At 48.3% G+C, this 13,545-nt stretch overlaps 1 protein-coding gene across 1 annotated transcript; it reads right to left on the bottom strand.

Annotated features, from left to right (window-relative positions):
• Positions 1-2,565: 2,565 nt before the first annotated feature.
• SNRPD2 (small nuclear ribonucleoprotein D2 polypeptide) lies at positions 2,566-10,038 on the bottom strand. The gene is made up of 3 exons (XM_088464567.1): positions 9,932-10,038; positions 2,994-3,173; positions 2,566-2,904 (listed from the first exon to the last, which is right to left on the bottom strand). Coding segments are annotated over exons 1-3 (357 nt in total). The 5' UTR covers positions 9,934-10,038; the 3' UTR covers positions 2,566-2,729.
• Between the last annotated feature and the right edge of the window lie 3,507 nt (positions 10,039-13,545).

A 13,545-nucleotide genomic window follows, 5' to 3' on the forward strand; every position in this document is an offset into this window, starting at 1 on the left:
TGTACGCTATTATACACTCTGTATGGGTCCTAACTATGTAACAGAGCATCTCATACAGTAACCATATGCAGAGGAAATGTTATTATACAGGATATATGATTACTGTACACTATTATACGCTCTGTATGAGTCCTAACTATGTAACACAGCGTCTCATACAGTAACCATATACAGAGGAAATGTTATACAGGGTATATGGTTACTGTACACTATTATACGCTCTGTATGAGTCCTAACTATGTAACACAGCGTCTCATACAGTAACCATATACAGAGGAAATGTTATACAGGGTATATGGTTACTGTACGCTATTATACGCTCTGTATGAGTCCTAACTATGTAACACAGCGTCTCATACAGTAACCATATACAGAGGAAATGTTATTATACAGGGTATATGATTACTGTACGCTATTATACGCTCTGTATGAGTCCTAACTATGTAACAGAGCATCTCATACAGTAACCATATACAGAGGAAATGTTATTATACAGGGTATATGATTACTGTACACTATTATACGCTCTGTATGAGTCCTAACTATGTAACAGAGCATCTCATACAGTAACCATATACAGAGGAAATATTATTATACAGGGTATATGGTTACTGTACGCTATTATACGCTCTGTATGAGTCCTAACTATGTAACACAGCGTCTCATACAGTAACCATATACAGAGGAAATGTTATTATACAGGGTATATGATTACTGTACACTATTATACACTCTGAATGAGTCCTAACTATGTAACAGAGCATCTCATACAGTAACCATATACAGAGGAAATATTATACAGGGTATATGGTTACTGTACGCTATTATACACTCTGTATGAGTCCTAACTATGTAACAGAGCATCTCATACAGTAACTATATACAGAGGAAATGTTATTATACAGGGTATATGATTACTGTACGCTATTATACGCTCTGTAGGAGTCCTAACTATGTAACGCAGCGTCTCATACAGTAACTATATACAGAGGAAATGTTATTATACAGGGTATATGGTTACTGTACGCTATTATACACTCTGTATGAGTCCTAACTGTGTAACAGAGCATCTCATACAGTAACTATATACAGAGGAAATGTTATTATACAGGGTATATGATTACTGTACGCTATTATACGCTCTGTAGGAGTCCTAACTATGTAACGCAGCGTCTCATACAGTAACCATATACAGAGGAAATGTTATTATACAGGGTATATGATTACTGTACGCTATTATACGCTCTGTAGGAGTCCTAACTATGTAACGCAGCATCTCATACAGTAACCATATACAGAGGAAATGTTATTATACAGGGTATATGATTACTGTACGCTATTATACGCTCTGTATGAGTCCTAACTATGTAACAGAGCATCTCATACAGTAACCATATACAGAGGAAATGTTATTATACAGGGTATATGATTACTGTACACTATTATACGCTCTGTATGAGTCCTAACTATGTAACAGAGCATCTCATACAGTAACCATATACAGAGGAAATGTTATTATACAGGGTATATGATTACTGTACACTATTATACGCTCTGTATGAGTCCTAACTATGTAACAGAGCATCTCATACAGTAACCATATACAGAGGAAATATTATTATACAGGGTATATGGTTACTGTACGCTATTATACACTCTGAATGAGTCCTAACTATGTAACAGAGCATCTCATACAGTAACCATATACAGAGGAAATATTATACAGGGTATATGGTTACTGTACGCTATTATACGCTCTGTATGAGTCCTAACTATGTAACACAGCGTCTCATACAGTAACCATGTACAGAGGAAATATTATACAGGGTATATGGTTACTGTACGCTATTATACACTCTGTATGAGTCCTAACTATGTAACAGAGCATCTCATACAGTAACCATATACAGAGGAAATGTTGTTATACAGGGTATACGATTACTGTACGCTATTATACGCTCTGTAGGAGTCCTAACTATGTAACGCAGCGTCTCATACAGTAACTATATACAGAGGAAATGTTATTATACAGGGTATATGATTACTGTACGCTATTATACGCTCTGTAGGAGTCCTAACTATGTAACGCAGCGTCTCATACAGTAACCATATACAGAGGAAATGTTATTATACAGGGTATATGATTACTGTACGCTATTATACGCTCTGTAGGAGTCCTAACTATGTAACGCAGCGTCTCATACAGTAACCATATACAGAGGAAATATTATACAGGGTATATGGTTACTATACGCTATTATACACTCCGTATGAGTCCTAACTGTGTAAGGTACAGTCTCATACAGTAACCATGTACAGAGAAAATGTTATTATACAGGGTATATGGGATGCGATCATAATCCCGACCACCAGCATCCCGCAGGTAAGTAGCGGGTTAGGGGGAGGGAGTGGCACTTGGGGGAGGTTAGGTTTAGGCACTAGGGAGGGAGGGTAAGGATTCCCAGGCATATGGCTACAGAACGTTATTATATGCTCAGCACAAATCCTGATGGAAGAGTTAGAGCTGTGTAAGTCGCCATCTCATAAGTCAGAATGCAGCACATGTCTAATCACTCCTGTTTATTACAAAATAAAAACAAAAGACAAACACGTTACATGGGACCCAACAGATCCCAGGCATGTGGAGACACACCCATCCCACATACAAGATGCCTCCACATGGATGGGACATTCGCGACGTAACCAGTGCTCCCAATAACCGCACGACATCACTTTCCAGCCAGCAGTGGGTTCCTGAGCACCACGATGACGCTGTCTCCTCGGAGGAACATCTTGGAGATGTATCTGTCCTTGTTCACCGGCTTGGACTTCTTCTTCCCTTTCCCACTTTTGGGAACCTCCGTCCACATCTCCTTGACATTTTCTAGGACCATATTGCAGTGCCTGGGGGTGACAGCGAGTGAGATGGGGGTTTGCAATAAGACTATAATACGTAACGTGACCACACCAGGCCGTGACAGAGCGCCGCTCACCTGTCAAACGCCTTCACCCGCCCCAGCAGCTTCTTGTTATTCCGGCAGTTGATGAGGACCTGGGTGTTGTTCTTGACGGACTGTGTGAGCACAGACAATGGCCCCGTGTTAAACTCCTCCTCCTCCCGCTTCTGCAGCTCTTCTGCCGTCATCTCGCTCTTGGGTTTGTTTAGGAGACTCCTGGGGATAGAAGACTACAATGAATATGCAGAGTACAGCACCTGACGATACTACGGAGTCCCATATCTAAGGGACAGGACAGGGACTGGAGCGACATAGTATGGTGTCAGCTGCCATTATAAAATGATAGTAGAGGAGAAGCCGCAATCTCTTATCATGCCGCTAAGATCTACCCATCCCCCGCCACATTGGTACAACACCTCTGACGGGAACAATGGCTGCAGGGAGCAGGTTATTAATGTAGGTGTTCGTGCATTTGCCACTATTCATTAGAAGGGTCAACAACTGAACAGTTACATGTAAAAGCCGCCGGTGATTGTATGTTATGTGGACACGTGTGCTCCTGAGGGAGTCTAGGTAACGCCACGATAATAGGCATTGGGACTTGATCTGGGCTGTTTTCCATTGTACGCTGAACCGAGTGTGTAGCACTTCTCCTTGTACCTTAATAAGAATGCACTATATTTATTTTATGAGCGTGTTGGTGTGCATATCTGATAAGCTTTGTTCTTAGGGCCTTAGGTTGGATTGCACGACTGCGTTTGCACGCTCCGCTAGCTGTGAAAATATGCTAATGAATGCAATCTCACGGCAACACTATACCAAGACACCCATTACTGTATAAAGCCGCCCACTTCCCATGACACGCATCCGCAAGTCTGCGAAAACATCGGAACCATTCGCACAGTTGTAGTTGACCTGACCCTACCTCCCAAACTGCTAAACTTCCTGTCGCCATCTATTATCATCATCATTTATTTATATGGCGCCGCAAGTGTTCCGCAGCGCCTTAGAAAGTACATAAACAAATAGGTGACCAGTGACTTACAGTACAGGACCAGGACATGGATAATATACAATGCTACATTAGCAACCATAACACCCAGATAAGCAACAGAGCAAAGCAACCAAGTGTTAGGTGCCCTGGTGGGGGGTAAGAAGTAGATGAAAGTAGAGAATGGAGAAGAACGAGGGTAGAGGGCCCTGCTCACAAGAGCTTACATTCTAAAGGGGAGGGACAAACAGACAGGTGTGACACAGATGGGACAGACAGACAGATAGGTGTGACACAGGTGGGACAGACAGACAGGTGTGACACAGATGGGACAGACAGACAGACAGGTGTGACACAGATGGGACAGACAGACAGATAGGTGTGACACAGATGGAACAGACAGACAGATAGGTGTGACACAGATGGAACAGACAGACAGATAGGTGTGACACAGATGGAACAGACAGGTGTGACACAGATGGGACAGACAGACAGATAGGTGTGACACAGATGGGACAGACAGACAGACAGGTGTGACACAGATGGGACAGACAGACAGATAGGTGTGACACAGGTGGGACAGACAGACAGGTGTGACACAGATGGGACAGACAGACAGACAGGTGTGACACAGATGGGACAGACAGACAGACAGGTGTGACACAGATGGGACAGACAGACAGATAGGTGTGACACAGATGGAACAGACAGACAGATAGGTGTGACACAGATGGAACAGACAGGTGTGACACAGATGGAACAGACAGGTAGGAAGGAAGCAGCAGACCTCTGCCAGCGCATACAATCGCAGAGGATTAATTATGCACGCCCGAGTAACGGGGTTCAAACACACAGACACGCCTGTGTTCCGCCGACCACACCCGCTCTCCACCCCTTAACAGTCACTTCTTAATCACTATGCGATTAGACTGTGGGCTCACTGCGATCGTTGCCCAATTGCAGAGGCCGGTTCAGGCATGCGCAGAGCACAAAAATGGCCGGCTGCGTGCGAACACAACCATGTGATCCAACCGGAATAAGGCCCTTAGCTCATTTAGGTGGACGGATGATAGATATATATTTCTATCTATAGGGAGGGTGATGCCACCTAATAGTATATATAGAGGGGAGGGCTGATATATAATTGTGTATACATGGGGAAGGGGTGAGATAAATATAGGATTAATGCTATATAATTGTGTATATAAGGAGAGGAATTAGATATAGATACATGTATACCGGGGGAGAGGGTGACGGCATATTAATTTGTACAAAGGGACAAGGGGTGAGATATAGTTAAATACACACACATGGGGAGGGGGTTATATAATAAACCATGCAAGGGGAAGGTGAGAGGTGTGTGTTGGATGGATATATATATATATATATATATATATATATATATATTATATACCCTCCCCATGTTTAGTTATATAAGTGACGCATGTAGAGTGGGTGCAATTTAGAATATATATATATATATATATATATATATATATATATATATATATATATATATATATATACATACATACACACACGGGGAAAAGGGTTGAGACATAGACGCGCGCGCGTGTGTGTATATATATATATATATATATATATATACACATATACAGATAGCCAAGGTGCGGCACTCGCGGCATAATCTCAATGGATAAACGATACGTGACACACAATTAGTCTAATGACTAATTGTGTGTCACGTATCGTTTATCCATTGAGATTATGCCGCACCTTGGCTATCTGTATCCTAAGAATTCGTGAGGGCACCGGCAGCAGATATAATATTTATGGGATATTGGGAGTGCCAGACCATCTGTGATTGTGTGTATATATATATATATATATATATATATATATATATATATAACACCACACACATACTATCGTATATATACGTATGGGGAGGGAATTTAATAAGTGATGCATGGGGTACAATATATTTACATATGGGGAGGGTACATATACTTGTATACATAGGGGAGAGGGGTGAAGGTATATATTAAGTGATGAATGCAGAACAGGTACGATATACATATATATACTGATACGGAAGGTATATATCAAATGAAATAGAGGAAAAACATACTAGGGTATATAATGAGATACAGGGGAAGGGGTGAGGGTATATAATGAGATACGGGGGTATATAGGGGAAGGGGTGAGGATATATAATGATATACAGGGGTATATAGGGGAAGGGGTGAGGGTATATAATGAGATACAGAGATATATAGGGGAAGGGGTGAGGGTATATAATGAGATACAGCGGTATATAGGGGAAGGGGTGGGGTATATGAGATACAGGGGAATATAATGAGATATAGGGGAAGGGTGAGGGTATATGAGATACGGGGGTATATAGGGGAAGGGTGAGGGTATATGAGATACAGGGGTATATAGGGAAAGGGTGGGGGTATATAATGATACAGGGGTATATAATGAGATACAGGGATATATAGGGGAAGGGGTGAGGGTATATAATGAGATACGGGGGTATATAGGGGAAGGGTGGGGGTATATAATGAGATACGGAGGTATATAGGGGAAGGGGTGAGGGTATATAATGAGATACGGGGGTATATAGGGGAAGGGGTGAGGGTATATAATGAGATACGGGGGTATATAGGGGAATGGTGAGGGTATATAATGATACGGGGGTATATAGGGGGAGGGGATATAATGAGATACGGGGTATATAGGGGAAGGGTGGGGGTATATAATGAGATACAGGGGTATATAATGAGATACAGGGATATATAGGGGAAGGGGTGAGGGTATATGAGATACGGGGGTATATAGGGGAAGGGTGGGGGTATATAATGAGATACGGGGTATATAGGGGAAGGGTGAGGGTATATAATGAGATACGGGGGTATATAGGGGAAGGGTGGGGGTATATAATGAGATACAGGGGTATATAATGAGATACAGGGATATATAGGGGAAGGGGTGAGGGTATATGAGATACGGGGGTATATAGGGGAAGGGTGGGGGTATATGAGATACGGGGGTATATAGGGGAAGGGTGAGCGTATATAATGAGATACGGGGGTATATAGGGGAAGGGTGAGGGTATATAATGATAAGGGGGTATATAGGGGAAGGGGTGAGGGTATATAATGAGATACGGGGGTTTATAGGGGAAGGGGTGAGGGTATATGAGATACGGGGGTATATAGGGGAAGGGGTGAGGGTATATATGAGATACGGGGGTATATAGGGGAAGGGGTGAGGGTATATATGAGATACGGGGGTATATAGGGGAAGGGTGGGGGTATATAATGAGATACGGGGGTATATAGGGGAAGGGTGGGGGTATATGAGATACGGGGGTATATAGGGGAAGGGGTGAGGGTATATAATGAGATACGGGGGTATATAGGGGAAGGGGTGAGGGTATATATGAGATACGGGGGTATATAGGGGAAGGGGTGAGGGTATATATGAGATACGGGGGTATATAGGGGAAGGGTGGGGGTATATAATGAGATATGGGGGTATATAGGTGAAGGGTGGGGGTATATAATGAGATACGGGGGTATATAGGGGAAGGGTGGGGGTATATAATGAGATACGGGGGTATATAGGGGAAGGGTGAGGGTATATAATGATAAGGGGGTATATAGGGGAAGGGGTGAGGGTATATAATGAGATACGGGGGTATATAGGGGAAGGGTGGGGGTATATAATGAGATACGGGGGTATATAGGGGAAGGGTGGGGGGTATATAATGAGATACGGGGATATATAGGGGAAGGGTGAGGGTATATAATGATAAGGGGGTATATAGGGGAAGGGGTGAGGGTATATAATGATATGGGGGTATATAGGGGAAGGGTGGGGGTATATAATGAGATACAGGGGTATATAGGGGAAGGGTGAGGGTATATGAGATACGGGGGTATATAGGGGAAGGGTGAGGGTATATAATGAGATACGGGGGTATATAGGGGAAGGGTGAGGGTATATAATGAGATACGGGGGTATATAGGGGAAGGGTGGGGGTATATAATGAGATACGGGGGTATATAGGGGAAGGGTGGGGGTATATAATGAGATACGGGGGTATATAGGGGAAGGGTGTGGGTATATAATGATACGGGGGTATATAGGGGAAGGGTGAGGGTATATAATGATAAGGGGGTATATAGGGAAAGGGGTGAGGGTATATAATGAGATACGGGGGTATATAGGGGAAGGGTGAGGGTATATAATGATAAGGGGGTATATAGGGGAAGGGGTGAGGGTATATAATGATACAGGGGTATATAGGGGAAGGGTGAGAGTATATAATGATAAGGGGGTATATAGGGGAAGGGGTGAGGGTATATAATGATAAGGGGGTATATAGGGGAAGGGGTGAGGGTATATGATAAGGGGGTATATAGGGGAAGGGTGAGAGTATATAATGATAAGGGGGTATATAGGGGAAGGGGTGAGGGTATATAATGATAAGGGGGTATATAGGGGAAGGGGTGAGGGTATATAATGATAAGGGGGTATATAGGGGAAGGGGTGAGGGTATATAATGATACAGGGGTATATAGGGGAAGGGTGAGAGTATATAATGATAAGGGGGTATATAGGGGAAGGGGTGAGGGTATATAATGATAAGGGGGTATATAGGGGAAGGGGTGAGGGTATATAATGAGATATAGGGGTATATAGGGGAAGGGGTGAGGGTATATAATGAGAAGGGGGTATATAGGGGAAGGGGTGAGAGTATATAATGATAAGGGGGTATATAGGGGAAGGGGTGAGGGTATATAATGATAAGGGGGTATATAGGGGAAGGGGTGAGGGTATATAATGATAAGGGGGTATATAGGGGAAGGGGTGGGAGTATATAATGATAAGGGGGTATATAGGGGAAGGGGTGAGGGTATATAATGATAAGGGGGTATATAGGGGAAGGGGTGAGGGTATATAATGAGATATAGGGGTATATAGGGGAAGGGGTGAGGGTATATAATGATAAGGGGGTATATAGGGGAAGGGGTGAGAGTATATAATGATAAGGGGGTATATAGGGGAAGGGGTGAGGGTATATAATGAGATATAGGGGTATATAGGGGAAGGGGTGAGGGTATATAATGATAAGGGGGTATATAGGGGAAGGGGTGAGAGTATATAATGATAAGGGGGTATATAGGGGAAGGGGTGAGAGTATATAATGATAAGGGGGTATATAGGGGAAGGGGTGAGGGTATATAATGATAAGGGGGTATATAGGGGAAGGGGTGAGGGTATATAATGAGATATAGGGGTATATAGGGGAAGGGGTGAGGGTATATAATGATAAGGGGGTATATAGGGGAAGGGGTGAGGGTATATAATGAGATATAGGGGTATATAGGGGAAGAGGTGAGGGTATATAATGATAAGGGGGTATATAGGGGAAGGGGTGAGGGTATATAATGATAAGGGGGTATATAGGGGAAGGGGTGAGAGTATATAATGATAAGGGGGTATATAGGGGAAGGGGTGAGAGTATATAATGATAAGGGGGTATATAGGGGAAGGGGTGAGGGTATATAATGATAAGGGGGTATATAGGGGAAGGGGTGAGGGTATATAATGAGATATAGGGGTATATAGGGGAAGAGGTGAGGGTATATAATGTTAAGGGGGTATATAGGGGAAGGGGTGAGGGTATATAATGATAAGGGGGTATATAGGGGAAGGGGTGAGAGTATATAATGATAAGGGGGTATATAGGGGAAGGGGTGAGAGTATATAATGATAAGGGGGTATATAGGGGAAGGGGTGAGGGTATATAATGAGATATAGGGGTATATAGGGGAAGGGGTGAGGGTATATAATGAGATATAGGGGTATATAGGGGAAGGGGTGAGGGTATATAATGAGATATAGGGGTATATAGGGGAAGGGGTGAGGGTATATAATGAGATATAGGGGTATATAGGGGAAGGGGTGAGGGTATATAATGAGATATAGGGGTAACCCGGCCACTCACATCCTCCTCTCGCTCTCTCACGTTGCTCTGGCGATTTCTTTCTTCCCTCTTGTGATCACTTCCGCTTCCGGGAACCTGTTCTTCTTCCGGTGGGTGTTACCATGGTGACAGCATCCAAAACTGTTAGCAAACGTTGTGCGGACATTTCTGTATGAGACCGGAGAGAACGCTGTGTGGGGATGGGGGGAGGGAGGAGGATAACGCTGTGTGGATGGGGGGAGGGAGGAGGATAACACTGTGGGGATGGGGGGAGGGAGGAGGATAACGCTGTGTGGGGATGGGGGGAGGGAGGAGGATAACGCTGTGTGGATGGGGGGAGGGAGGAGGATAACACTGTGGGGATGGGGGGAGGGAGGAGGATAACGCTGTGTGGGGATGGGGGGAGGGAGGAGGATAACGCTGTGTGGATGGGGGGAGGGAGGAGGATAACACTGTGGGGATGGGGGGAGGGAGGAGGATAACGCTGTGTGGGGATGGGGGGAGGGAGGAGGATAACGCTGTGTGGATGGGGGGAGGGAGGAGGATAACACTGTGGGGATGGGGGGAGGGAGGAGGATAACGCTGTGTGGGGATGGGGGGAGGGAGGAGGATAACGCTGTGTGGATGGGGGGAGGGAGGAGGATAACGCTGTGTGGATGGGGGGAGGGAGGAGGATAACGCTGTGTGGGGATGGGGGGAGGGAGGAGGATAACACTGTGTGGGGATGGGGGGAGGGAGGAGGATAACACTGTGTGGGGATGGGGGGAGGGAGGAGGATAACACTGTGTGGGGATGGGGGGAGGGAGGAGGATAACACTGTGTGGGGATGGGGGGAGGGAGGAGGATAACACTGTGTGGGGATGGGGGGAGGGAGGAGGATAACGCTGTGTGGGGATGGGGGGAGGGAGGAGGATAACGCTGTGTGGATGGGGGGAGGGAGGAGGATAACGCTGTGTGGATGGGGGGAGGGAGGAGGATAACGCTGTGTGGGGATGGGGGGAGGGAGGAGGATAACACTGTGTGGGGATGGGGGGAGGGAGGAGGATAACACTGTGTGGGGATGGGGGGAGGGAGGAGGATAACACTGTGTGGGGATGGGGGGAGGGAGGAGGATAACACTGTGTGGGGAGGGAGGAGGATAACACTGTGTGGGGATGGGGGGAGGGAGGAGGATAACACTGTGTGGGGATGGGGGGAGGGAGGAGGATAACACTGTGTGGGGATGGGGGGAGGGAGGAGGATAACGCTGTGTGGGGATGGGGGGAGGGAGGAGGATAACGCTGTGTGGATGGGGGGAGGGAGGAGGATAACGCTGTGTGGATGGGGGGAGGGAGGAGGATAACGCTGTGTGGGGATGGGGGGAGGGAGGAGGATAACGCTGTGTGGGGATGGGGGGAGGGAGGAGGATAACGCTGTGTGGGGATGGGGGGAGGGAGGAGGATAACGCTGTGTGGGGATGGGGGGAGGGAGGAGGATAACGCTGTGTGGGGATGGGGGGAGGGAGGAGGATAACGCTGTGTGGGGATGGGGGAGGGAGGAGGATAACACTGTGTGGGGATGGGGGATGGAGGAGGATAACACTGTGTGGGGATGGGGGGAGGGAGGAGGATAACGCTGTGTGGGGATGGGGGGAGGGAGGAGGATAACGCTGTGTGGGGAGGCGGAGGGAGGAGGATAACACTGTGTGGGGATGGGGGGAGGGAGGAGGATAACGCTGTGTGGATGGGGGGAGGGAGGAGGATAACGCTGTGTGGGGGAGGGAGGAGGATAACGCTGTGTGGGGATGGGGGGAGGGAGGAGGATAACGCTGTGTGGGGATGGGGGAGGGAGGAGGATAACGCTGTGTGGGGATGGGGGGAGGGAGGAGGATAACACTGTGTGGGGACGGGGGGAGGGAGGAGGATAACGCTGTGTGGGGACGGGGGAGGGAGGAGGATAACGCTGTGTGGGGACGGAGGGAGGGAGGAGGATAACGCTGTGTGGGGATGGGGGGAGGGAGGAGGATAACGCTGTGTGGGGATGGGGGGAGGGAGGAGGATAACGCTGTGTGGGGATGGGGGGAGGGAGGAGGATAACGCTGTTTGGGGATGCTGGGAGGGAGGAGGATAACGCTGTGTGGATGGGGGGAGGGAGGAGGATAACGCTGTGTGGGGATGGGGGGAGGGAGGAGGATAACGCTGTGTGGGGATGGGGGGAGGGAGGAGGATAACGCTGTGTGGGGATGGGGGGAGGGAGGAGGATAACGCTGTGTGGGGATGGGGGGAGGGAGGAGGATAACGCTGTGTGGGGATGGGGGGAGGGAGGAGGATAACGCTGTGTGGATGGGGGGGAGGGAGGAGGATAACGCTGTGTGGGGATGGGGGGAGGGAGGAGGATAACGCTGTGTGGATGGGGGGAGGGAGGAGGATAACGCTGTGTGGATGGGGGGAGGGAGGAGGATAACGCTGTGTGGGGATGCTGGGAGGGAGGAGGATAACGCTGTGGGTGGGGAGGGAGGAGGATAACGCTGTGTGGGGATGGGGGAAGGGAGGAGGATAACGCTGTGTGGGGATGGGGGAGGGAGGAGGATAACGCTGTGTGAGGATGCTGGGAGGGAGGAGGATAACGCTGTGTGGATGGGGGGAGGGAGGAGGATAACGCTGTGTGGGGAAGGGAGGAGGATAACGCTGTGTGGGGATGGGGGGAGGGAGGAGGATAACGCTGTGTGGATGGGGGGAGGGAGGAGGATAACGCTGTGGGGATGGGGGGAGGGAGGAGGATAACGCTGTGTGGGGATGGGGGGAGGGAGGAGGATAACGCTGTGTGGGGATGGGGGGAGGGAGGAGGATAACGCTGTGTGGATGGGGGGAGGGAGGAGGATAACGCTGTGTGGGGATGGGGGAGGGAGGAGGATAACGCTGTGTGGGGATGGGGGAAGGGAGGAGGATAACGCTGTGTGGGGATGGGGGAAGGGAGGAGGATAACGCTGTGTGGGGATGGGGAAGGGAGGAGGATAACGCTGTGTGGGGATGGGGGAGGGAGGAGGATAACGCTGTGTGGATGGGGGGAGGGAGGAGGATAACGCTGTGTGGGATGGGGGGAGGGAGGAGGATAACGCTGTGTGGATGGGGGGAGGGAGGAGGATAACGCTGTGTGGGGATGGGGGAGGGATTAGGATAACGCTGTGGGGATGGGGGGAGGGAGGAGGATAACGCTGTGTGGATGGGGGGAGGGAGGAGGATAACGCTGTGGGGATGGGGGGAGGGAGGAGGATAACGCTGTGTGGGGATGCTGGGAGGGAGGAGGATAACGCTGTGTGGGGATGGGGGAAGGGAGGAGGATAACGCTGTGGGGATGGGGGGAGGGAGGAGGATAACGCTGTGGGGGGAGGGAGGAGGATAACGCTGTGTGGGGATGGGGGAAGGGAGGAGGATAACGCTGTGTGGGGATGGGGGAGGGAGGAGGATAACGCTGTGTGGGGATGCTGGGAGGGAGGAGGATAACGCTGTGTGGATGGGGGAGGGAGGAGGATAACGCTGTGTGGATGGGGGAGGGAGGAGGATAACGCTGTGTGGGGATGGGGGAAGGGAGGAGGATAACGCTGTGGGGATGGGGGGAGGGAGGAGGATAACGCTGTGTGGATGGGGGGAGGGAGG

The sequence above is a fragment of the Taudactylus pleione genome, unplaced genomic scaffold, assembly GCF_031769625.1.
Source record: "Taudactylus pleione unplaced genomic scaffold, aTauple2 ptg001691l, whole genome shotgun sequence".
Lineage (NCBI taxonomy): Eukaryota > Metazoa > Chordata > Amphibia > Anura > Myobatrachidae > Taudactylus > Taudactylus pleione.

Coding starts and splice junctions, on each gene's coding strand:
- SNRPD2 (XM_088464567.1), bottom strand. Junction 2,905..2,993: donor CGGGTGAAGGCGTTTGACAG/GTGAGCGGCGCT, acceptor TGTCACCCCCAG/GCACTGCAATATGGTCCTAG.